Raw genomic sequence first — 27,833 nt, 5'->3', positions numbered from 1 at the left:
GTTTTGTCTCTGAGGCTCAGAGACAAAAACCTGAGCATCATTTTTGATTTAATATCCTTGAAACTAACACACATATCATTTTAGGAAAGACTTCACTGATCCACGGAGCAGGGTGGACTGAAAATTCCTACATTAAACACAAGGCAGCCCTGGTGTGTTTTCTGCAGTTTTATCCTGCAGTGTTATCAGCTGCTTGCATGTGTGTCTATGCAAATCTATTCAAAAACTGGGCAGCTGTAACTGCTCAGTCACAGCACATGTATGCAATGGTGGGTCAGTTATCACAAAGCTGTCATCACACGCTTTCTGTTTTCACATCTAAGCCAAGGATTCACTGATCACTTTTTTACATTCAGTTAAAATTTAAGTGTGAGTGGCTGATTGAAGAAGATTGGGGGGTTGTTGAGGAAGATGCTCCAGGACCTGAAGGGATTTATGGCAGGGAGATCAGAGATAACAATGACGATGGAGTAATAAATAAATCTCCTCTCTAAGAATAAGCTGAAGGACTGACAGTGGGAGATTACACCATGTGCCTTTTCAATGAATTGGATGCTCAAAGATGTATATTAGTTTTATGCTTGTTTTACTGTCTGGCTCATTACCACAGAGACACACAAGGGTGGAGTCCAAAGCTAGGAAGATCAAAACAAAAAAGGGAATTGAACCCTTTGTGCAGGTGATGAAACCCCTGCTTTTAATAAAGCTATAAACTAGATGGAAATTTGCACATTTGCACAAAAATTTGCACATTATAACACATCTTTACATGCTATGGAATTATTTTAATCACCATACACAAACACACACAGGGATGTCCTCAGTCCTCAGATCACCATAAATTCTGTTTTTATAGATGCTTTATTTACATTTTCAAATTATTAAACAGTAACATCCTGCATTCTTTTATTTTTTACTACTTTTCATATCTTATAGTTTAACCTGTACCCGTAACTGAACATGAAGTGAATCTGTGACTAGAGCATATTTACAAACAGAGTCTATATGACACAGCAGGGGATGCTGGCCAGCAAATTATTTTTGACCTACTTCCTGTCATTGCCTGCATCCTGATTTACAGTACTTCAACTTTAAAATGCAGCAGCTGATCACATTCAGACCACGCGTGCTAGGACCATGCCACTGTATGAGCAGCCATTTAAGTGCAAATAAAAGACACCATATATTGCTTTTTTTGTGGGTTTTTGTTGTTATTATTTAAAAGCAATTTAAAAGCAATTTAAAAGCAAAGCAATTTCTCGCCTGCAGGCGCTGAAATGTGCTCATGGTCAAAGAGTAACTTTAAGTGTTGCATAAAACCACCTAAAGCTAGAAAATATGTCACGGAGAATGTGATAGGTGTAGATTCATCTGCAGCCTAAACGGCTGCTCTCCTCTAAAGTTGTTGTTCTGTTTTGAAAGCTTCGTATTTTCCATTTTCCTCTCCGTTGGGCCTCCTTGATCGTCTTGAGACGAAACCCAACTTATGCGGCATCTCGTCGAGACGTCCCTGTCCAGGGACCTGAAATCTGCTTTCCCAAGCATGCGTCACGTGACTTCACCCAGCACTGCCTAGCTGAGCACCAAGCCTACTGGTTTCTGGATATTTCATGTGAGAAAAGGACAAACCTCGAACCCCCTTTCCTCTTATCGTTCAGTCTGAGACAGTTTTTTGTACCTTTTACCTCATCTTTTTTTCCCCCCCACACCATCGGATAATGTGGACCTTCAAAGCGCTCGGAGTATGACAAAAGATTTTGGGATGCTGGACTTGTGCTCCTCGTTTTGTTTTGTTTAGTTAAATGCCAACACGGTGAATGCGTCGGACAGAGTGGACAAGCCTGCTGCTAGAGGTCCGCATTGAGAAAGTCAACATCTTGCCTTTCTTTATTTGATTTTTTTCCCCCGGAGCGACTTCAGAAGGATGTAACGACCGATCCACCTTGCGCATCTGAAGTGTCCTCATCAAAATGCAGAAGGGAATACGACTTAATGATGGTCATGTCACCTACCTGGGGCTTTTGGCAAAGAAGGATGGTACAAGACGAGGGTGCTTGAGCAAAAAGAGCTCAGACAACACGAAATGGCACACAAAGTGGTTCGCTTTGTTACAGAATATGCTCTTTTATTTTGAGAACGAGTCCAGTTCTCGACCCTCGGGATTATACCTGTTGGAAGGATGCACATGCGACAGGGCGCCTTCACCTAAACCTTCGCTGTCAGCCAAGGAGTGTTTGGAAAAGCAGGTACGGAGAGCGTGCGCGTGCGATCACGCACAAACAGATACACACGCACCGTCTTTTTCTGCTTTATTGTTTTGCAGACTTCCAGCTTTAAACACCAGTGAGGTGCAGCAATACATGCATTATTATTTTTTCTTTTCTCGGATGCCTTTGAACTCCCCAAGCGCTTCTCTTATACATTCATTCTTCATATATCGCATCGCATGATGACCTCAAATCCAGTGCAGCAGAATAGCATGAGGTTTGCTGTATTGCACGTTATGTAATCCATGCATGACTTTAATGATGAGGTAACAATATTAACACCTAATGATGTTACGGCAGCCCTGGCAGTAAGCAATGTGGTGCAGTGTTTTGCTTTGGGTTGCACCAAACCTGCGCTCGACCTAAAAAAAGAAAAAAAAAAGGGGGGGGGGGATTGTAGGGTAGTTCAGCGGTGCATGAGTGCATGAAATGCAAATGGATTTCTAGCCTCGTGAAAACGATGCATTTGCATTTTTGGTTGGTCTCATATTTTGCTTTTTGACTTCCAGTCATCATGTTTTTGACGTTTCAGGGTGGAGAGTGCTATATCCTACCCAATGCCCCATCCAATAAAACGTGCAAAAAATAAAAATTAAAAATAAAAGTTGTGGCCTCAAGGTTTCCATCTTGTGGTAATATTTTGAAATTGCACTTAAGGGTCAGGAAACAGCAGGGTGCCCGTGATCAGTCAGCACTGATCTCTGTGACCTGAATGAAATGGTTCAGTGTGGAGTGTAATGCTGGAGGTTACATTTGCATTAAAGCCTGTCAGGTGACAGCTGTCATATTTTACCGGAGCCTTTCACTCTAAAGTAGGCCATAAGATTTTTCAAATTTGAGTCCAGATAACTGCAGATGAAATATTTATTTAATCCTGCTTGATTTCCTCTGGCTCCTTGTTCAATTATTTTAGAGTGGAAAGGTTAACAGGCTTGTTAACACCGTTATTGTGATTAAACAGTTGAGGAACACGATGCTCCAATGCTGTCGGCTTTCCTTTGCTCACTCCAGGCTCTGTGCCTGACTCTGTAGGTAGGGCTGCAATCCAATGTGAGTCCAGGCTCTTCCTGTGAACAGCTGCCCTTGTGCTGACAAAGCAGAATGCATGCACACTGGTAAATGTTGTGCTTGCACAGTTGCTTTAAAAGCACCCCAAAGAAAGAAAAAAACCCTCCTTAAAGATTAAAAAAAACAATGTCAGCAGTGCTCTTTTACGACTATTGTGCTGATTTAAATATGACTGCAAGCTCACAGACAGATAACATCTCTGATTCCTGTGAATCCTGTTTGCACAGTGCAGCAATATGGGGTGCACTAATATCTGATATCTGAAGCGTTGCTTCTCATTGTATACAAATATTTTAATCAGGAGAAATCACCTGCATCGCCTAACCTTACCTATAGATTTGTTGTTTAATAGCAACATTTTAGCAACCTACCATAATCCCCACATTACATTTATCCTGAAATGCAGTTAGTGTGAAAATGATAATGCGTTTGAGCCCGAGGTTTCTATGGCAACCCTTATTTGCATCCTAAAGAATGATGCAGTTAGAAGAGGCGGGGTAACAGCGAGGAGAGAAGCAGTGTGTCTCATCTCTCCTATTAATGTGAGCGCTATCTGAGCTAAATTTGTTCCTCGCAGTACCTTGGAGGGGTCAGGGTCCAATTATAGAAAACACAGCTTGCTCACACTGGGTAACAGCATCGCATCAACCAGTATCACAGGCAGCCTCTGATGGCAGGATCTAAACTGTAATGTAAATCAGGGGATCTGATTAAGAAAAAACATTCTGGGGTCAGTGGTGTTTGTAATTAAAACTCGTCATGAAGCTGAAAGAAGGTTGAGTTCCAACACTTCAGTCTAATGGGTATACATTAACAAAATATTTCTGCAATAAAGCTGCTTGTCAGTCAGAAGTAAAAGGTGTAAAAAAAATATTCTATAATTTATCGCAAAATGCCTAATTAATTATTTACCACTCACTTATGTACGCCACACAGCAGGACTGAGAAGTGAGCTGCAAATCCGTATCTAAATTAACTTATCTGTATACAGCTGAAAGTAATTGATAGACAAGCCTTAGTGCTGTATCTCATCTCATACCTGTTTAGATCAGTAACAATATTTAAAGGTGCTTGACTGGGACATGAACATAAATCAGAATAAATACAAAATGCTTAACATGACTTCACACCAGACAGTCTTAGATAGATCATGAGGGAAAACTACACCAACATACATGCCTCTCTGCCAGAAATAGATTTCCTTTGACGGTAGGATGAATACCTAATGAATGTGAAGATGAAAGAGCAGTCAGCCGTGAATAATGATCAGTTGCATGTTGATAGGTGCCTGTTGAACATCTGCAGGCCAAAGATTAGAGTCTGGTCAGACTCAGCGTGGCTGGAACAGTTCAGAAGAATGATGACAGTTCAATTAACTGAATTGTGATGTTGATTTTATATTATAAACTCTCATCTAAACAAGTGTTTACAGGTAGAATATGTAGATATGAGATTAAAATAAAAAAAAGAAGCAGCTGATTCTGAATTTTAGTATTGTGTACAGATTCTCTTAAAGTGTTAAAATAATCTATTATATGTTCAGTTTTACAATCGCATTTAAATAAAAACACAGAAATATTAGCAATTAAACATATCCTGTGATGCTACCATAATTCTTTCAGCTGATGAAGAAGATGTTTCCATTGTATCTAACTGTTCATTTGTGTTTGGATATATTGTATATTTGAATACTGCAAACAAGCTAGTAATATTCAACAATTCAATGCCCACTGTGGATAGTTATGCAGCAGTCAGGGATAGGTGTGGACAAACTGGACAAACTGGAAATTAATTAATTAAGAAGATCTAAGCAGGTTTAAGCAGAAAAGTTAGCTAAAAATTAGACAAACGGATAACGCATAGACTAGATGTTAATGATTACGATAGATGACTAATATACAAAAAGACGATACATGGTCGAAATATTGAGGAAAATTGCTAACGTATTAATTGTTAGCCTTAAATTACAGATAAACTGCAAAAGAAATTTCCAAAAGTTGATTTTGTTCATCTGGACGTAGCGTTTTGTGGCGTTTTTGTGGGAGAAATGTTTTGTCACTTGGATGAGTGACGACACGTTTCTCCCACAAAAACTCTAAGTCCAGATGAACAGAATCAACTTTTGGAGATTTACTTACCTGGATGATTGAGCATTCATCAAGATGGAAAATAAATTCTTGAGCAATAGACTGATAATTATGCTAGATTTTTTTCTGCCATTAAAATAAAAAAGAAAGACAGACAGAATGAATGTCAGGCAGAGCTAAGCTGAAATTTAGGTTATCTCAATATTTTAGGTCAAATGCCTTCCTTTTTTTATTTTTATTTTTTTGTATTAACAGAACAAAAATAGTGGCAGAAACACGCTTCCATAGTTAGCTGCTAGTGCTAGTAGAAGTTGAAATAGTTTGCTAACAGGACAAACTTAAACATTGGGTAAGCATAAATGATAAACAGAAGCTAGTTAGCTAAAATTACATTTAAACTGATATGTAACTGAATTAGCAGTTGAAGTGGCTGAAATACTTTGCTGGGTAAACATAAGAATAGATCCAATTTTATACACAGTAAATTGCTGTTAAATAGAGTAGCAGCAAAAAGTAGTGGCTGAATAGCGGAAATAAGAAGTTAATGGTTACTCTAATTGATAAGTGGTACTCAGAGGTATCTGCGATATTCTAAGTAGTAATATACAATCCCCTTTTATTGTAGTTTTCTTTTTGTATAAAGGCTAGGGAAGCTGGCTAACACAGGAGTCACGTAAAAGCAGCCAGAAGTATTAACTTTTTAACAAGCAGAATTCAGAATTCTGTAACAAAACGAAAAGCACAAAAGCTCTTCATTTCACCAGTCACAACCAGTACAGCATGAAAGGGAGAATGGTGATCTAAAATCAAGTGACAGTGAAAAAAACAGCTGTGAACAACTGTTCACAATGACTGGAGTTGCTAGGAAACAGGTATTGCACAGTTATGTAATTGGCCGTGGCTCCAGCCTCCATGTCTTGTGGCATTTCCTCCTGGGAACCAGAGGCATCCCAGGAACTGAGCTGGGGGAGGCTTCCCTCAGTGTGCTCCATCAACTGCACTGGTGGGCGAGGAAGATGTGGCTTCCCCAGGCTCTGTGTGGTTTTTAAATCACCCACTTGATGTCTGCAGCAGCGAGGCAGTGAAACAAACAAAGCAGAGGAGAAGCTTCAGTCATGCTACTATATATAACAGATTTATCCGAAAGGTATCTGATAACGAGTGCTCCTTCCTGTGCGCAGCATGTGCATTGTTGTTGTGTGTTGGTTCTAACCGGAGCTCCTCACCCTCTCCTCGCTTTTTGTTTCAGTACTATTTCACAGTCAGCTTCAACCACGAAAACCAAAAGGCCCTTGAGTTGCGCACGGAGGATGTAAAGGACTGCGATGAATGGGTGGCTGCCATATCACACGCCAGGTAAAGCCATGCAAAGGCATATCAGCGCATCAGATGGTAAATTAGTAAAAGTTTCAAAAGTGTGGTTAAAATTTGAAAAACTTCACGGAATAACGCTTTATTTATAAGAAAGTCCTCGTTGCTTTCTTGATTTATTTGGTGAGACGAGACAGTGTGCAGTTAGATGACATTCATCGCTCCAGCTGATATACAAAACCATGTGGTTTGTGTGTTTTCATGTTTTTACAGTTACAGAAACTTGGCTACAGAGCATGAGACGCTCATGCAGAAGTATCTTCATCTGCTTCAGATTGTGGAGACGGAGAAAACAGTTGCTAAGCAACTTCGACAACAGATAGAGGATGGGGAAATAGAGATTGAAAGGCTCAAGTCAGAGGTAATATTCACTGTGATTTCATTCTTAGTACTTCTCAAGAGTAGGAATGTAAACAAATACTCGGTCATGCATGCTAACCCCCTCCACTTTGCTCATCCTCCTCAGTCAAACCAAAACGCACCGTCAGCTAAATTCATTTATTCCAGTAGAGTCCTTAAAGAACATCTCCTGTATTCATTTTCAATTACATTATTTTATTCTTGGACTCTGCTAGGCATGATTCACAGTTACAGTAATCCCTATTTATGATATACTGGGTCATGCCCCCTAGTTCACCCTAGCAAAAATGGATCAATGTTGGATTTTATTAAAATAAAGGTACACATTTATTTTAATTAATAAATATGTATTCCTATTTATCCATATTATATATTCCATATTATATATTCTGTATTTATAAATGTGTATATGTGTATATATGGTATATTTATGCTTATATCCTTACTATCATTCCCCTTTATTGTATCTGTAACATGCAACTTCTGTCGGTGCTGTGCTACTGGAAACCGAATTTCCCAGAGGAACCCACCCGAGGGATTAATAAAGTTTCATCTAATCTTCATCTAATCTAATCTAATTTCAGCACAATAGCATCAGCAAATTCTTGACAGTTCCTTAAAATATATTCACATCAGTCACATTAGTTTCACTTTGTATTTGGTGGCCAGTGTGGTCTGCCCTCCACTGTTTGAGACCCCCTGCTCCCCACGGACAGCTTTTTTCTGATTGGCTGTGCCTCATAAACTAAAGATTTAAGCAGCACTTTTGCGGCTGAGCATGACATTGTACGAGCAACAATTATAAAAACTGAACATTTAGAGCAGTCTCAAACCAGGGGGTTTTGGCTCATGGGCTCATACTTGAGACTTCAGTGTTATGCATATTGTGAGTATTCACCACTGTCACAACATATATGACAGAAAATAGGTCAAAGCCATTGTGTTTCATCAACATCTGAAACTGTTAACTGTACAGGGCATGTCATAAGTAGTACTACTTTCAATTATTTACATTACTTCTAGTTTTTAGAGTAATATTCATGCATTAAGACCTAAAAAATACTCAATTATGAGCTAAAACTCATTTCCTTGCCGTTACCTGCTCCTATTATTGTTTCAATATCATGCATGGCATCTAAATATTAAATGTTTAAACATAATTATTAATTACCTATCTTTAATATGAGAACTATCTAAATAAGCTACACATGTTCCCTTCTCAGGAGTAACTGTTTGGACAGTTTGGGGCTTTTTATGACCTTACCAGCACCCTCAATGCTAAAGGGATCATTGTTAAAATATCCAGGATTTTGTAACTCTGTCTGGATCACAAATAGCCCAGGATTACAGGCTTTTCCATCGTCAGGCAAATGTGTGGCAGTCACACAAAATATCAGTCAGACCTGCTGTAAATAGACATCCTGGCACAATAGCACTATATTATAACTGATTCTTACTTTGCACTCTCATTCCTTTCCAAATATTTGTCTGCTTTCTATCCTCGCTCCGACCTGCCAGCTCAACAAATAACAGCTGAGCCAGTGGGAAAACGATGGATTATGCTGATTATTGTTCTGTTTGTCTCATATGCGGAGACTAGTGTGAGAGGACAGAAATGAAAGCACGCCCCCCGTCGCAGAGAAGAATCATGTTCAGGCCAACCTCTCTCCACTTTGCATCTCCTTTCAGGAACAATGCCTCCAGTAGGGCCATGTCCCCAGCTGTATTCTTCAGATCCAATAGTCATTTTACTTTAATGTGCAAATGTGATGCTTGAAATTGAATTAGGCCCTGAATATGCATGGACTATGCTTCATGTTGCATCTCTACTATGAAATTCAATGACAATTAACTCTCTCTGTCTACAAAGCCGAGTCTGGGTTTTTTCTGTTTTATTTTTTTGGCACTCTATCTACCGCCCAGTCAGCATACACACAGGACAGTTTGACTGATACATATTGCATTAAAATGATCAACATTATGACCGATGTAAATAAATATTAATCAACGCTACAGAGGAGCAGCCAAGTGAACACAGCTAGTTTAGTCAGGCTAATGTTTTAGTGTCGACAGTGCTGACAGGTCCTGTCCTGTCGATTCAGTCACTTTGTTTACATGCTGTTACAGTAAGTGAGAAGAAGAGGAGTGTGTAAGTGGGAATGACTGGTCCTTTTTGTGGTTGCTTCCGTGACAGATTGCTGGGCTGCTCAAAGACAACGAGAAGATCCATGCCAGCCCTGCAGCCGCTCCAACTGACGATGACTCTGAAATTAAGAAGATCAAAAAGGTAAAGCAAGCAGTCTGAACTTCTGCCTTGATTTCATGCATTTTCATGTTCTGAGAATGCACGGTCTATTGCAGGTCCAGAGCTTTCTGCGAGGCTGGATTTGCAGGAGGAAGTGGAAAACCATCATCCAGGATTATATCCGCTCGCCTCATGCAGAGAGCATGAGGAAGAGGAACCAGGTGGTGTTCAGCATGTTGGACTCGGAGGCAGAGTACGTCCAGCAGCTTCATATTCTGGTGAACAACTTCTTGAGGCCGCTGCGCATGGCCGCCAGCTCTAAGAAGCCTCCCATCACCCACGATGATGTCAGCAGCATATTCCTCAACAGGTTGGCTCATCCAGAGTTCTTCTCTAGATAAAGAACATAATCACAAGGACACATACATATAAGCCTTCCCTTCACAGTGAAGTACAGCATACTGGCAACCAGATAATAATGCAAAACCTGATGATTGTTGTATTATCAGAGAAACTATTTGCATTTAAAATCTGGTACCAAAAATGAAATATGTGTATGAATGCTCCAGTGTTTGTTGCAAGTACAGTATATCCTAATAATTAAGTTGACTGTGGTGGGTTACAGGTATGTGTCCCAAATTATGAACTGCACCAAACTTGCTATTCGAAAATAATGGTGTCAACACAAATGCCCTTAAGCTGGTACACCTTTAGGCTTATCTCTGTTATATGATACAGAAGCTAAAGTCAAATATGATACAATAATGATTGTATACAAAGTAACAAAATTTGGTGTAATACCTTTAAATTTGTTCACAATGCAGATACACAAGGAAAGAGAAATTTCAATTGTTTGCTTAAGGTAATTTCAAAAATTCATTGTCTTATGTACAAATTTTCATAAAAAACCCAGAAGTTCACAGCACACTTTATCATTATTAATAGTGAGTGATTCCAGGGAAATGTACTGATGATGTTGAACAGTGCAGGGTTCGATCGCCCTCCTGAGTGGATGCATCCGCTCCCTGGCCATAGCTTTTACTTTTTTGTGGTTTTTATGGCAACCAAAGCTTTTTTACTAAACAACAAAAAACCAAAATAAAATCAGACAAAAAATACTTTTCTTTCACACTGACCTCAAACGAGCACTCGGGCAAACACAACTTTCAAGCACTGTGCAGTTCTGGTCATCATTTTGGCACAAATCTGAATTTGTGTTATAATACACTCAGATTACCTGTTATTGCAAATGCAAACATGGGGCAGTCTTTAATTTAAATTTTTTGAGAACTTTGAAGCTATTGTCTCATCTGTCATTGGTCTATAGAATTCAGGCCACAAACAAAAAACAGAAGGATCAGGTACCACAATTCCTGCCCCTTGTCTACATATTCTGCATATTCATGCATAGATATCTTTTAATAGATTACATTAGTTGTGAGCGTTTTGCCATGCATAAGTTTTAAATCTACTGCAGAATGATGCATCTGAAGCATTCAGATACTTTTTTAAATTTTAAAATGGAATATCATCTGCATTAATATACTGGTAACCTCAAGTGCCTGAATTTGTGTTTGATAAGTGAGCAGCTTGCAACAACTTGTAAAGAGCTACATACTCCCTGTGTATTGGTTTGAATCTTCAAAGCAGATCTCCGTACATTTAATGTGTAATAATATTGTAACAGATTATGTAGACATCTTATTTGTTAGCAGTAATCCTGATAACGAGTCTGTTAAAGTAAATACTGGTTCAGTGTGTTGTTTAAACACTGTAAGCAATAAAAGTCAAAGTGCACAGTACAACGCCCCAACTAATAGAATGAGATCAAATAAATGCAGTGTGTATACTGGCTCAGAGTGACATGCTGAGCAGTAAAGAGAGGTTTGGGCCTCTGGATATTATCAGTGGTCTAAAGCAAGAATCATAAATGTAAATACAATAATGATAAATGCAGATTACAGAGGCAGAAGCACCATGCCTGGTTTGAGGAAGACTTATTCCTCATAGAATTTGGATCATTAATGTTTACTTTTGATAAGACACCTTGGATGACAGAGGATAACAGTCACACCTCTTCAAGCCCTGTACACCTTACACACACCTGGCACAGCATGGATACCCTAGTTATTAATTATTTATACCTATGAAGAATGCAACTTCTAAACAGTACACTGGTATTTAAAGACAACTAAATTTCTGTGATTGTCTTTAGAACTGTTATTTTTTTATGGTCTTTTCAAAACATAAATGGATCTCTTTAAATATGCAGTCAAACGTAATAACTGCTCAGATTAAAATTAGGATGACTACTCTTAAAATCTTTATAGTCTGAGATTAGTTTCCCTAATAAATGTTTTTTCAATCTCTACTTTATTTCAGTGAAACCATCATGTTTCTGCATCAGATCTTTTACCAGGGCCTGAAAGCCCGAATAGCAAGCTGGCCAACATTAGTCCTTGGTAAGAGTCATGTCTTTGTTGAATTTCATTACTTTATTCATAATGCACTCATTCAGATGTTTGTCAGAGTGCACGTGATGAAATGTGATTAAAAAAGTTTGATGTGTCTGCAGCTGACCTGTTCGACATCTTGCTGCCCATGCTGAACATCTACCAGGAGTTTGTGAGGAACCACCAGTACAGCCTGCAGATCCTGGCACATTGCAAGCAGAACCGAGACTTTGATAAATTGCTGAAGCAGTATGAGGCCAAGCCCGACTGTGAGGAAAGGACCCTGGAGACCTTCCTTACCTACCCTATGTTCCAGGTTAGCTCATTTGTCTCACTGATATACACAGGAATAAAGGCAAGCCCATTTGTTTGCTGCACAGGTGCAGCCTGGAGCCAGCTTTTGTTGTTAATTTTGTGCTCTCGCAGCTTGAGCCAAGTTCTTTTCTCCATAAATGTCACCCTTGAGCCATATATTTCACCAACCTAAAACTAGATGCCTTTTGCTATGCCAATGATGCCCAGCTGTAGCGGTTTGCAAAGCAGTCGGCCACTTTGTTTTGCGATTGCACTGCCTGTGAGTCAAATGTAAACAAAAGGGTCATCACTAAAAATCTAAAAGGCAAAATGTTAATCTTTTCTCCTTTTCTTTATGATGTAGACTGTTCCTATGTGTCACCTATAAAACTGGTACAGTATTTATCCCTGTTAATCTCTAAGAAATACTTAATTACAAAGTAAAAGCACGTTCTTAGTGGGTGATCTTAAAGAGTAATAACTGAAATCGCCCTTTAGAATAGAAGTTAGACCCTTTTTATGCTGGTACTCCAAACTGCGGTAAAAATGCTTTAATAATTATGTAAATATGTTTAAAACCCGATTAGTCCACCTGCTACAGATTGAAAATGATTGATTTTTTTAGTGATGAGGCCAAAAAAAGGTGATCACCTATCATCTGCAAGTCTTTGATCTGTCTTATTCCATCCTGCAGTGAAGCAGTCTTCACAGTCAAAGATTCAAAAAGACCAGTCAGAACTGGGAATGTTGAGTGCAGTCACATACAGTGAGGTCCTTGAAGAAAAACTGCTAGTACAAGTGATGTGAAACTGGTTCAACAGGTCACCTTTCAGTGTTAGAATGACCTGAAGCAAAGCAGCCAAAACAATACTGGAGTGACATCTCTCTCCAAGTCTCTGACTGTCTCCCGCTACAATTCACCCCACTATAACATCTTTAGAAGGACCTGAAGATGGTAGTTCATGTGCACTTTTCATCCACTCTGCAGAAACTTGAGAGGGTCACCCACGAAGAATTGGCAAAATTGCTCACATCCAGGAGGGATTTGGCTTCTCTAAAGCTGTAATGGCTGCCAAATGTTCAAAATGCTGCACTGAGTGCAACACATGAAACAGGTGACTACATTCTGAAGAGGCAGTGGCATTTATTAAAAGCTGTATAAGCAGATTTGACTGATTTCCACTTGAGCTAAACCAGTGTTTTCATTAATATTCTCTGGCCTGTTTACTGGACATTGTGGCTCAGACAGAATTTGGCTTCAAATATGCATATTGTAGCATTGCTCATTAACAAAAGAATTAACAGGCATCCGTCTGCAGTGTTTCAGGATATCTTGATTATTTTTTCATGTCTATAAAAATGGTTGGTCTCGGAGCTCACGCTACTTTCTGGCAAGGCACGCATTTTCCCCAACAGTCCACTCTGCTGGGGCCTGCTGCAGGCTGTGCTGTGTTGATAATAAATTTTGCTGATGAGTGTAGATTGTGCTCTCTACTGATCTTCTTCTCATTGTGCTGGCACATATTTATCCCTGTGTTTGTACGCTTGTGCTGTGCACATGAAAGATCTCGCAAGTGAGCACGACTCTCCTGCTGCTTTCTGTTCTGCCTCTCCAGATTCCTCGCTACATCCTTACTCTCCATGAGCTGCTGGCCCACACACCCCATGAACATGTAGAGAGAAATAGTCTGGACTATGCCAAATCTAAGCTGGAGGAGCTTTCCAGGTATAACCCATAGCCCCAGATGGGCGTGGTATCTTATATGAGAGTGACGTCTTTTTAATTCATATGAACACAAATAATAGATCAGTCTAAAAGCTGTTGATTTTTTTTTTTAGAATAACCAAAAAAGCATGAAGAGATATGAACTGTAAAGATAAACAGATACATTTTTTATTTAACCAAATATATAAAGACCCAATTTCATCTTTTTTTCTATTTGATGTATAAGCTCCAAATGAGAATGACAAAAAGGCACTTCTTTGTGTTGTTTTTGTGCTTTCTTAGAATAATGCATGATGAAGTGAGCGAGACCGAGAACATCAGGAAAAACTTGGCAATAGAGCGCATGATTGTAGAGGGCTGCGAGATTCTCCTTGACACCAGCCAGACGTTTGTAAGACAAGGTAACTCTCATCTTTAAGTGTTGTACTTTGGATCCCAGCAGACAGCAGGGTCACAACAGAGAGAGGTTTCCTGTCCCTCCACATTTCTGACAGCCAGATTTTACATTTCCGGCACTTTATTGTGCAGCGTGGCACAGGGCTGGCTCTCTCCTCCTCTCGGTCTCTCTCTGGGGAACAACACGTACTCCTCGCTATAAGAGCTTTTAATTTCTAAGTGTAATTAGACGGGTCTGTGGCAAACTGATGATGAATCTGCAACTGTAAATGTCAAATGTCCCCAACAGGCCGTGATGGATAAGAAAAGAGAAAAGAGACGTGGTAGATTATTATTCCTCTGTGCATATAGTCATGTACAGAGGAATGTGCATATGCCTTTTCATTTTTGTATCTACATGTGTCTCTTCTTTGCTCCTCCTTCATTCTGTTTGGACGCACTCTTTTTTTCTACATAAAGGGTCCCTCATCCAGGTGCCAATGAGCGAGAAGGGCAAGATCACCCGTGGGCGACTGGGTTCTCTGTCTCTAAAGAAAGAAGGGGAGAGGCAGTGCTTTCTCTTCTCCAAGCATTTAATCATCTGCACCAGGGGGTCTGGGGGAAAGCTTCATCTCACCAAGGTGGGCCTGAGCTGCTGAGCTGGCAGCATCACAACCTTTCTGCAAAAGTCTGGGACACCTGACCTAAAATAAATGAATTAACCAACACTCGATGGAATATTCACTACATTTGCTCAGATGCTGTAGGCTCATTAACATGTGTGAGATTAGCAAACCCCCCCCCCCCCATCCCGTTTACTGAGAGGTTTTCAAATATTTTACATAATAATTTGCCAGATTTTTATGAAACTGAACCCTTCTTTTAATACCGTCTGTGTTTTTTCCACAATAATCATTCAAAGCTGTTGCTTCTTTATGCAGCATGTATGAAGTCTTCATTTTTAGTGATAAGGTTTGCCCATATAAGAGATCCAGATGATATCTAAAACCCTTCTTTGTCCAGCTTAAATATTTGGAATAAAAACAAACTTCCTTTTATGTATTTAAACTTAAACCTAAATATTCTGAAAGGATAAACTAATAGTAAAGATGCCCTAAATAGCATCAGATGTACCTTTTTGAAGGCTTTGTGTGTTTGCCAAGCTGAAGTTAAGGATACTTTGGAGAATAGGATGAGGATGAGGACATTTATCACCTCTATATATGAATGACACATATTTTTATGCTGATGGAACTGATTTTTTTTATGTATGCACTACATTTACTACATCTACATGTGTATTGTATGCTGTTTGCAGAACGGAGTAGTTTCGCTTATAGACTGCACTCTTGTGGAAGATCCTGAGGGGACAGATGATGAGTGTGAGTGTTTAAATATTTTCTTATAGAAATGTGCTTCATATGTACTCTGTTTCATGGTTTAAATAACTGATGAATACTAGAGGATGCTAGCTTTATTAGAACAAATGGAAAAATAATGCTCCAGTAAAGGCAGGCAGTACTATGAAGTGCACTACTTGTTTTGGGTAAAAATCTGGCACTGTACAATCACATATGACATGTTTATGTCTTTACTGGCTATAAATGAAATATATAAGGAAAATGACAAAAAGTCTTTGTGTTTGCCTCAAAGCTAAATCAGACAAGAGTGGTCAGGACATGGAGCACCTGGACTTCAAGATTGTTGTGGAGCCAAAGGACAGCCAGTCATTCACAGTCATCCTGGTAGCCTCCTCAAGGCAGGAGAAGTCTGCATGGACTAGTGACATCAGCCAGGCATGTCAACGCACATCACAGTCTTCCAGCAGTCAGTTACAGAAATCACTAACATTTCCTCTGTCCTATTTCTTTACTTCAACTGCATGTGTCCTGCAGTGCATAGACAACATCCGCTGCAATGGCCTGATGATGAACGCCTTTGAAGACAACTCCAAAGTCACAGTGCCGCAGATGATCAAGTAAGCTGCTTCTTTACATGTAACTTGGTGAAGCTGCTCCCTTTTTTTTTTTCTTTTTTTTTTTAGATTTATATCTGTTTTCTTAACAGGTCAGATTCAAGTCTGTACTGTGATGATGTGGACATCCGTTTCAGTAAGATGATGAACTCCTGCAAGGTGCTGCAGATCCGCTACGCCAGCGTGGAGCGTCTGCTCGAGAGACTTACTGATCTCCGTTTCCTTTCAATCGACTTCCTCAACACCTTCCTGCATTCCTATCGTGTGTTCACCACTGCTGATGTGGTGCTGGATAAACTCATCACCATCTACAAGAAACCCATCAGTGCCATTCCGGCCCGGTCAGTCACTTTACATTTGGACAGACTTGAATGTTGCAAGGTTGTTGACAGCGCTTACCACAGACAAACAAATCTTATTTGAAGTGTGTGGCATCCCTCCAGTCCAGACCTTGCCAGCCTGCATAAAGATGAGATTGATTTATTAGGATGTGAAGCTTTGTCATCCTCTAATCAATGTGAGGCACATATAGGAACAAAAGTTCTGTGGTTATTATACAGAAATTTTTTTGTTTGTTTTATTCATAGAATTTCATGAAATTACACAAAACATGACAGGAAAACTATAAAAAGATATTGACCAATTTGATGAGATGGGTGCTGCATTTTTTTTCTTAATTGCTGGGTTTGTGTTGCAAAATGCATAAACTATACTTTTACACAGTTAACAATATATATATATATATATATATATATATATATATATATAGATAGATAGATAGATAGATAGATAGATAGATAGATAGATAGATATCTTTTAAACTTGACAGTAGTGGTTATAGTTGCTTTCATTGTATGGTGCAAATTTAAATTTGATCATGAATTAGAGGCTGGACATGTAGAGGGTGCAGTATGCGTGTAGTGTTCACGGGTGTTTGTTTCTCTGTGTTTGTGTACATAGACGCTGTATGTGACACTGAAACGATTAAGTCTATTGATCTTTTGAGCTTAGCGTGTGTAAATATAGAGCTTGTTTTATTGGTTAAATCCAAACACAGAGACTTAGCAGATGTGGCACTGCTACAAGGCTATGGTGACTCTGTTTCACTGTATGTTATGTACATATCAGTGTGTATTGGTCCAGTCCATCCTGCTTGTGTGGGAGTGTCTCAGCCGGGCTCTGTCACTCTATGGCAATCAGCCTCAGTGCTGCAGGACCCCACCCTCCTGCAAAAGATTGCACTGGTGCTAACTCTCTGCTCTGCATGCCTAGAGTAAGGGCCCTGCTGTGGAGCTCAGATCAGGGCTCTCTATATCCACACCCTGCATTATGCTCTCCCGTGGCGCTTGTCATGTCACTGAGAGACACCTACTCTTGGCTGCTTGTGTCAGCAGCGGCCATGCGCACTATCGCTCACTGTGCTATTTATGGGAACCTGTGAGGTCGCCAGGAGGCTGGCAGGGAGTGGGAGAGGGTTTTCTGAAACACTGCAGTCAGCCGAGACATGGTTGAAAAGAGACTTCTGGTTGCAGGGCTGACTTGGTTTGCATAAATTATTTCAGAGGTTCTGTTTGTTTAGCTAAGCTCTTAAAATATAGAGTATACTTAACCAAATAAATACATACGTGCCCTAACGTCTAATGTTTATATCCTCCCCTGATGCAGGTCACTGGAGTTATTCTTTGCCAGCAGTCAAAATAATAAACTTCTTTATGGAGAGCCACCCAGCTCCCCCAGGGCTAGCAGAAAGTTCTCCTCCCCTCCTCCTCTCGCTATTGCCAAGAACTCATCCCCCAACCGCCGTCGCAAGCTCTCTCTCAATATCCCCATCATCACTGGGGGCAAAGCTCTTGACCTGGCTGCCCTTAGCTGCTCCTCAAATGGCTATGCAAGCATGTATTCCTCCATGTCTCCATTCAGCAAGACCACCTTGGACATCAACAAACTGTATGTGTCCAGCCCGATCGCGAGCAAAATCTCTGATGAGGGAGAAGACAAGAAGGAAAAGGTGGACGACCCCTCGGCATGCAAACAAGGTGGGTGACTTGTAGCCATTCAGAGTACAATTTGAACTCTGCTTTGCTACAATAATGTCTTTAAAAGAGCTTAATACTTACTGCCGTTTGCTTGTTACGATACAGATCTCTCTGTACGAGAAGAAAGTGATAATGATCAAAACCAGAGCGATGACGGGGATCCAGAAGCTTCTCCTACCAAATCTCCAACTACACCAAAAAATATCAAATGCAAAAACTCCTCAGGTAGATTGTGTCTTAGTCTTGTACATGATTTAAAATGAAATGTTAAGCTTATAAATCACTTTGTACTGTTACACTGGGAAATACTTGTATTTAACCTAGCTACATTTCTAAATAATGAGATCAGGATGTGCACAAATAACACTTGTGTCAAAATACAAAACACACAAAATTCTGTGTCAATGAGAGCACATGTACCACACTCGCCCGCTGTTAAAACCTTCTGTTTAAAATCAGCAGCCAATCAGAAGAAAGTTGAATTAAAGTAAGCAGAGCTAATGTGGCTTCTTTCAGAAAGAGGGCCAACACCAAGGCCCTTATTTATCCCATATAAAATAAGATTATTTTGAGTTTTGAATCATGCAAAACTGTTCACATAGAGTCTTAAGAACTAAAGAACTAGAGCAAAAATACTTTTGATTACACCGACAGATTAAAAAAACTGCAGAGTTACTCAGAGAAAGAAAATTCTGCCTGACCAAATTTCATAAAATGTTGATTAACTGTTTTTGTGTAACCTTGCAGATAGACAGATGGTACTTGACAAAAAAAAAAACCCTTGCAGCTGACAATCTGTAGGAGAATGATGAATTGTTTTACTCTTTAAATAACCCCGTTTAGCCATATGCTGTCATATTTCTATCTGAAAAAAAATATGCCACTGTGGAACATAAGTAACATGAAATATCAGTCGTTCGATGGTTATGAATATGTGGGGAAAGCCAACGCTTGGCTTCAGTAGGTGTTAGGGAAACTTGTGTCATAGCAACTACACTGAGAGCGTGTTTTCCCTACCGCCCCCAGTAATGAGGCTGTTTCACTGGAGCAAAGATTATCTTTGCCTTTCAAATCTTATGACAGAATTATACAATATAAGTTTTTAAAACGAAGCGTTATCTGGAATATGTGAAATAACTGGAATAGTCAGGCAATGTGTGGGATTATTAGCAGCCTATGATCCATGTTCTCAGGATTTATACATCGAGGAGTGCAGAGAATCTGTTGATTCCTCTGTTATGCTGATATTTAGTGGCTATATTTAGCTGCAACCATCTTGAATATCAAAGCCTCTTGTAAAGGAAAGTCTGGAGGGAAACTTTTGCATTGGCCTGCAGTGCTCCCTAGTGGAGGTTTGTGAAATGAAAAAACAGGCCATCCAGCTTGATGTGTATATTGAGTTATAATAATAAATATACATTTACAGCTTGTATTTTTTTAAACTGTCCTTGTGTGTAGAGTTTTCCCTGTTTTCCTACAACAACGGCATGGTGATGTCATCATGTCGAGAGCTGGACAACAACCGCAGTGCTCTATCTGCTGCCTCCGCCTTTGCTATTGCTACTGCTGGAGCCAATGAGGGTACCCCTACCAAGGAAAAATATAGACGGATGTCCCTTGCCAGTACAGGTATATTCACCAAGAAAGTGTTGGGCAATTCTCTAAACTTTATTCTCTTTCGGTGCCTCTCATTTAATGTCTTTTTTTGCAGGTTTTCCAACAGATCAGAGAAATGGAGACAAAGAGTTTGTGATCAGACGAGCGGCAACCAACAGAGTCCTGAATGTGCTTCGGCACTGGGTGTCCAAACACTCTCCGGTAACGCATTTCATAGCAGAGATGTTAACACAGCATCCTGGCATATTTTCTCCTTAACAGAGGAAAGAAATTGTTTTGGAAAATAACTTTGACTAAAATTTGAGAATATTATCCACAGAGAATAAAACAAATTCAAAACTAACCTCATGAGCAGTGATGATCAACGACAAAATCTACAGTTTTCTATCATCCGTGTGTGCTGTCTGTGCCTCTCTAGGACTTTGAGAGCAACAATGAGCTGAAAACGAAGGTTATTGCCTTCTTGGAGGAAGTGATGCATGACCCTGAGCTGTTGACCCAGGAGAGGAAAGCGGCAGCCAACATCATCAGGTACCGCTGAGTGCTGTTTGAGTGAAAGAGGGATTAAAAGGCATTTTACTGGGTCATTAAGCTGTACATCTTTCAGAGGTTGACCTTCTTTTTCATGTCACTCAGGACTATAACTCAGGAAGATCACGGTGACAATCAGATCGCGATAGAAGACGTGACACAACTGGTAAGTGAAGTGAGTAGCTGCTGTTCGTGGCTCTATTTGAAATCAATCCTCTGCTCACTTGGCTGCTCCCATGATAATAGATGCTGAATTTTTTTGATCAGTTATGAGACATAAATTCAACAAACAATTAATGCATTATGTGATAGTTAGCAGATGGGATTCATTAGACTGGAATCTTGACGGTGCGTGAATTTGCACATATGTAAATGTTGCTCAAGAGTGACAAGCAGTGATTTCACAAATGCCACAAAGTATTTTTAGATACAGGTGCAGGAAGTGTAATCGAATATATTTATTATAATACTATCAGCTAGATGGGGGGGGGGGGGGGGTTCTGCCTGAAAAGATGACAAATTCAAAAATAAATATTGAAATACAATAAAACAGTTAAAGATCTCTTTTGGTGTCCTTGATCACAGAAACTTGTGAAAATAAGACACTCAATAGCACATTTCAGTCTAGTTAAAAGTCATTTTACCAGCACTTGACAAATTAAAGATGTAAAAGTAAAAAAAAAAAAAAAGATTTAGAGGCTAAGGTGCATCAAAATGTACAGAAATACCTAGTTTGGTAGATTATTTATTGTCATGTTAAAACAAACTAAAGTCAAGTTAGCTAATTTAGATCATTTGGGATCTGTTTTATTGTTTTTTTGGACTGTTTGTGTCTTTCAGGTGGGAGGGGGGAAAGCTGAGACCTTCGAGAATCACTCAGCAATGGAAATTGCAGAGCAGCTCACTCTGTTGGACCACCTGGTTTTCAAGGTCATTCCATACGAGTGAGTGTCATCACACCACACAGCCAGGAAGCACGAACACACCAATACATGCTTCACTTCTTCTTTGTTGGTTTGCCTCACAGGGAATTCTTTGGCCAAGGCTGGATGAAGAATGACAAAAATGAGAAGACGCCGTATATCATGAGGACAACGAAGCACTTCAATGACGTACACTCCAGTCAAAAAGAGCTCTTATCACACATCGAACCCTTCTATCCAAACGTAACATGAAGTCTAAACGACTTGTTTCTCGTTTTTTTTGTCAGATGAGCAACCTTATTGCCACGGAGATCCTCCGCTGTGATGATGTTGTAACCCGGGTAGCAGTCATCGAAAAATGGGTAGCTGTGGCCGATATCTGCCGTTGTCTACATAACTACAACGCCGTTCTCGAGATCACCTCATCACTGAACCGCAGCTCTGTTTTCCGCCTCAAGAAAACTTGGCTCAAAGTTTCCAAGCAGGTGCGTGTCTCTATATGCATTGCTGCTAGTCCCTGAAGTGCGTGGTATTGTCGCTGAACGTGTTCATTATCACCATTTTTTTTCTAGACTAAAGCACTGATTGACAAACTGCAGAAGCTGGTCTCATCAGAGGGGAGGTTCAAAAACCTCAGAGAGGCTTTGAAGAAGTGAGTTCAAGGACATAGTTTCAGACTGGATCAACAAAGCAAACAAGCAGCACAAGTGGATGATAAGTGGTTTTTATTCTCTTTTTTTTTATTCTAGTTGCGATCCTCCCTGTGTGCCCTATCTGGGGATGTACCTCACTGACCTGGCTTTCATTGAGGAGGGAACGCCGAACTACACCGAGGACAACTTGGTCAACTTCTCAAAGATGAGGATGGTGAGATGTTAGGCGATTCCTGATATGAAAGACTTGCGCTAAGTTTGTGTCACTGACATCCTTGCTTCCCTTTTTTCCAGATTTCTCACATCATCAGAGAAATCAGACAGTTTCAACAAACAGCATATAAGATTGACTTGCAACCAAAGGTAAATTAATTAATCGCAAAGACCACAGAGCAGTAGTTCCCAAACTCTCTGACCACTGACTACTTGAAGAAGCAATTTCTAATATACGAGCTGCAATCAAAAATTTCAGAGACTGGGCCTGTAGAAAGTAACAGTGGTACCTGATTTAAACCTGGGCAAAGCAAGCACTTGGCAACAGTGGAAACAAAAAACTCCCTTTTAACAGGAAGAAACTTCCAGCAGAACCAGGATCAGGGAGGGGCAGCCATCTGCTGTGATCAGTTGGGGTGAGAGGAGGGAGATAGAGATTAAATGCAGAGTGATGTATAAACACACAGAATGAAAGTAGTGTATTTTTAAGAACATTAAAAGTACTGACAGAAAACTTCTTAAAGTGCACAAAGCATAAATGTAGAAAAATTGCTCTTGGTCTCTCCTGACCTAATGTGTTGTTTTTGGGAATGAACTGAACTTATTTCAGAATAAGAATCAGAATACTTTATTAATCTATGAGGAAATTATGTGGTCACAGTTGCTCCGAGACAGTGAGAACAGGAAATAACTAACTTAAATTTGATAATACAAACTTACAAATTATAACAGAATAAGTCTAGCTCTAAATATAAATATAACAGTATATTACACAAATTAAATATATAGTTGACACTGAGGTGTCCTTTTTATCGTATTGACTTTGTAATTTTCTTTGTAGATGATGTGATATTAAGCGTGTGGAGAATGGAGGAATTGTACAGCGAGTTAGCCACAAGCAGGAATGAATTCCTGTCTTCTAAAAATTGACGTTTGGTCACAGTACAGATTTGAGTTTAATGATGAAGTCATAAATAAAAGTTGGATAAAGTGGGACAAAAAATAGCAGGAAGCAGTTTATGGCCATGCAAGGAGACACCATTGAATAGAGGTTAAAAAAAATTAAATAAGGTGCATTTTTTTGCTTTCATATAGGCACTCTCTGAGCTGTTTGATTGCATCAGCAGCAGAAGACATTTTTATACAAACGGGCTTTTAATTAATTTTAACTTGTATGTCTGATCTTATTGTAAAGCACTTTGTGATTTTTATGTGTGAAATGTGCTATATAAATAAATTTTACTTTTACTTACTTATCTTGTAAATGCAAAGGCTAAGTTCCTCTATATCTTTGCAAAGTATTTTTTAGAAAGAAACAGGTAAAGTCCTCCAATAACAGCAAAAACGTGGGATGTTAGTTGTTAATTTTCAAGGTGGAAATGCTTCAAAAAGATAAGTTATGAATGCTTGGGACCCTTTTATATATATTGCATAACACTGTTTTGCCCAAATAGTGACTAATGTTTTGTGTTCTTGTTTGTATTATATTATTCAAATAAATCAAAATCAGGCCAAAGTAACTCATTAGTTCACATAATCAAAATTTACAGTATAAACATAATGATACTGATACTGAGGGTTGCAACTAGTAACTTGCTTCTGTTTAGTATTGTTTAAACTGTGAAAATAGTAAATATAATCAAATAAAAAGTCCTTAAATTTGCTTTTTTTCCCCCATATTCTAGGTAGCCCAGTATCTGCTGGACAAAAGCTCTGTTCTGGATGAAGAAAGCATGTATGAAGCCTCACTCAGAATTGAGCCTAAAGTGCCCAACTGATGGGGAAGGTGGCCCTCCATATTATTTTCTTTGTTAATATTACACATCAGTTAACATGCACATCAACATTTGTATAGCTGTACATGCTTAAGATCTTGCTCCTCTGTACAGTAGATGTTTAAGGTTGTTTGACAACATAAAACATTTTAGTGTATATTTTTCCGTGTATGATTTTTGTTGTTGCCATTTCCACAATGACACCTGCTTGAAGGATTTTTTTAAAAAATTTCTATGAGTATTTCAAGAACAATAATAGAGGTCACTTTAGCTGCATGCAACCGTGTCTTCTACTGTGACCAATGACATTATTTTGCATCATGCCATACTGTGTCAAATTTGCACTTCGAGCACTCGTGTTGCTGGCTGTTGTTCTCTTGGCTTGAGTTTTATTGATGACTGAAGTTCTCTGCAACCAATGTAGCATTGTAAAAAAAAAAAACTAAAACAAAAAAATACTGCATAAAATCAGGTAAAAGAGCACAGAGAATATAATTAAAGATAGAGAACAGTGATCAGTGCAACTGACAGCAAGGTATCCAAAGCATATGTGTCTCTGTGCTTCCCGAACCAAAACAAGAAGGATTTGTTTCTTCATTTCTGCTCACTATTCTAAAGACAGGGGTTCCCAACTGTGCTTACCACACTGAATGTTTTCCTACAGTGTAACTGTGGAGCAGTCCAGTATGTCCAACCAGATATGAAAGTAAATAGAAGGTAAAGGTTCTTGTTGAAGTTATTTGCTGAATGAGAAAAATGAATACAGTCCACAGGAAGGTCAACTCTGTGAGCTAAATGCTAAAATTTGCATGCTATATTTGCGAAGTTAACTGAACAACAAGCTCACCACTGTAGCTTAGCTTGTTAGCATGCTCACATTTTCTAATTAGAACTAAACGTATATTGAAAGCTTACAGGAATGTTATTGGTTTTGCAAAAATCAGTCAAGTATTCACCAAAAATTGTAAATATTGTTCTAAAAGTTGGAAAGTTAATGGACCAGTTTATCCTCTGTTGTTGTTGAGACATTTTATTAACATCCACTGATGTAAATCACTAATGTGAGTAAGCTTTACCCTGTCGACATCATCGAAATCAGAAGCAAATGTGCTGAGATGTGCCAAAATATTTCAGGCTGAGCTGCGAAAAATCGCACTCTTGTTGCTAGAACCATCAGCTCAGTCTACATATTTATACTGATACATATAGCTGATACATATAGACCAAATGTGACAAACGGGACATGATGTGCAGACACAATCTGTACATATTTAATTACCTATAGAGTTTTTTTCTTCTTCTTCTTTCTGTCAAGTAGTAAATGTTCTAAAGCTGGTAATGATAAACAATCCATAGGTTGGGAACCTCTTCTTTAAGTTGAGTTTAGCTATAGGATAATACAGTTTCTCAGTTGGCACACGAGGTGCCTAAAGTCTGCTGAGTTCACTTATAAGCTGTGTAACAACATAGAGTGTTAAAGAAGTGAGGTTTGTGAGGTTTAAGGTGACGGATTTGTCACCTGCATTTTTGTTACACTTAAAGTACACCAGTACAGTTCGACGAGTTTCCCCCTTTATGCTTGAACTTTTTGGTCTTGACTTGTTAAATTGAAACTCATGGGAAAAAAAATCACACGCAGTGGTTAAGTGTTGTACCTTCAGGTTCGGGTTCTACTTCTGTAGAGTAAAAGTTTGTTGCTCTTCTGTAATCAAAAGACAATCTGTCCTTTTTGCTGTTCCAGTGATTGTGGAACATGACTGTATATCACTCTGTTATATGCATTGCTGTTAAAAACTATGATAAAAATGTATGTGAATGACCTCTGCCTGCAGCATTCAAACACTATTTTTGTAGTAGTATAAGAGAGAGTGACCTGCTCTTTATATGAACATGGGAAAGTATTTTGTACTTTGTTGTTAATTCACTTCACTGAGATGCGCTGTACATTTTGTACATGCAACCTGGCATATTTCTCAATGTGGAACAGTGTAATCCTCTCAAAAACAACTTATATCACAAGCTTAACACAAAACGCTACAACAGTGTGGTCTTGAAACCATAACTTAGAGGTAGGAGAGCAATTCAAAGTGTTTTGCATTTATACTGTAATCCTGTCTATAACCATTTCTGTTAGCAGGAATATAGTAACGTAGTGCTTATTCTGTGAATATTTGTATGTATTTTTACTATGTATGTACAGTACACTTTTGAAGCTAATGTGGTAGGCATGCAACACCTTCACAGACAGAATAATACTATATACTTATACTGTATACACTTATAAATGCACATACTCTTATAAGGTATATAAACAAATAAACATTTTGCTGTAAGCAATACCCAATGGTATGAAAATTATCTTTCAACCCTCATGTTTCCACAGCTTAAGAAATATTCCCAGTTTTGTAAGGAAAAAAAAAGATTAAAAGAAGATGAAGAACATAACAACAAATAAACAAAAATATGTTTCCCAGTTACCTCTTGATAATAAATTCATTTTATCTCAGGGGCATTTTGTCTCAAGTGTTTTTGTAGATCTTGTATCAGTTGACATGCTCATCTAATATGATGAAATAAAATACAGTCTGAAAGTTCTTAGCTTTATAAGCAGCTCTCTGTCCTAGGAAGCAACCGTGCTCAGCGGCCTACCGTGATCCGGCAAAATCCGGAATTAATATGAAAAAAATATTTATGATCATAATTAGAATTTTCACAAATGCACAAACTAAACATGACATAAATTGTTTTCTGATTCAATAAATGTTAAAATCCAAGTTGCAATCACATCATAACTTTCATGAAACCTGGGACCAGCTTAATACCTGGTCTACTTAGATTTTATTGATTTCCTTATTTCATTTACTAACATCACAAAAGACTTGGTAATAACGCAGGTCTGACTCTAGCAGTGAACTTGATGGCATATGTTTATCTTGTTTATTTAAAAATGATTGCTTCAAGTCATACAAACCATATTATTTCACCAAAATATGCCCTTGTAGCGACATTCTTAAATGTAGACACATTAAAAAATATTCAAATACAGATTAAAAAGGAGGATGCTATTAAACATGTTTCATAGCATGCTCATGCTATAAACTGGGGCTAATATATTACTAACAGATTATATACGTTTATTTTCCTGCTGCTTTATACATTTAGTACATAATTTACATTTCTTTAATGCTACAATGTCACTTTAGCCACAGTTGAGACGCCGCTTATTTTATGTTTATTTTAACCATTTTCTACGAAGGCAGTTGTTGTGCATTGTGATGATTATTTATTGCAGTGCCCTCCATTTTTTAATAACTATAGCTTAAAGCAAAACGCAGTCCGTGAACCATCAAACATTTACCCGTGGATCGCAGAACAATAGCCACCGCGGTCAAGTGAGCCCTCACTTACGAAGTCACAGTCAAGCTAGCCGCACCGCCAGCCGCACCGAAAATGTGGTTGCACTACTCTTGCGCATATGACGGTATGGGTGAAGCCCGGCTTAGAAACGCAGTCTTTTGTGTCCTGACACTATTTTACTTCACAATCCACTCCCAGTTTTGGTTCATCTCCACTTTTCCCCCTGTGACCCACAGCCCAAATTACTGTATGATTCAGAGAAAATAAACAATAAAATTTACCCAATATACTCTACTGTACTTTTAATGTCCTCATGTTTGAGCTCAGATTACAGGAAAACTGTAAGAGGTGACACAGATATTTCACTGTATTCTGAATCTAGGCAATCTCCACTCTGCACCCTGTGATCCACAGCCAAAATTACTGTACGGTTTTTGAGAAAATTGATAGTAAACTTTACACAATTTACTCTACTGTACTCTACATATTCTCATCTTTGACCTCAGA

General features: G+C 38.9%; 1 protein-coding gene across 2 annotated transcripts; it reads left to right on the top strand.

The window, feature by feature from the left end:
• Positions 1–1,442: 1,442 nt before the first annotated feature.
• On the top strand, positions 1,443–27,102 carry LOC146515543 (ras-specific guanine nucleotide-releasing factor 1). Of its 2 annotated transcripts, none has more exons than XM_085169282.1 (27): positions 1,443–2,246; positions 6,672–6,778; positions 7,007–7,154; positions 9,348–9,440; positions 9,515–9,768; positions 11,781–11,860; positions 11,974–12,167; positions 13,762–13,871; positions 14,154–14,272; positions 14,727–14,887; positions 15,565–15,628; positions 15,900–16,042; positions 16,142–16,224; positions 16,314–16,562; positions 17,887–18,257; positions 18,363–18,482; positions 19,716–19,886; positions 19,969–20,075; positions 20,293–20,405; positions 20,511–20,580; positions 21,246–21,349; positions 21,433–21,517; positions 21,616–21,813; positions 21,901–21,980; positions 22,078–22,195; positions 22,276–22,344; positions 23,880–27,102. In XM_085169282.1, exons 1-27 carry the CDS (start codon positions 1,971–1,973, stop codon positions 23,970–23,972), a joined length of 3,780 nt encoding a protein of 1,259 aa, XP_085025408.1. In that variant the 5' UTR covers positions 1,443–1,970; the 3' UTR covers positions 23,973–27,102. The 2 variants fall into 2 exon arrangements, with proteins under 2 accessions (XP_085025408.1, XP_085025409.1); XM_085169283.1 differs by having other exon boundaries at positions 1,444–2,246; positions 20,511–20,571; positions 23,880–27,101.
• The last annotated feature ends 731 nt before the right edge of the window (positions 27,103–27,833 follow it).

This window comes from Neolamprologus multifasciatus, chromosome 7, assembly GCF_963576455.1.
Source record: "Neolamprologus multifasciatus chromosome 7, fNeoMul1.2, whole genome shotgun sequence".
Lineage (NCBI taxonomy): Eukaryota > Metazoa > Chordata > Actinopteri > Cichliformes > Cichlidae > Neolamprologus > Neolamprologus multifasciatus.
This window is presented reverse-complemented; position numbering and strand designations above follow the sequence as displayed.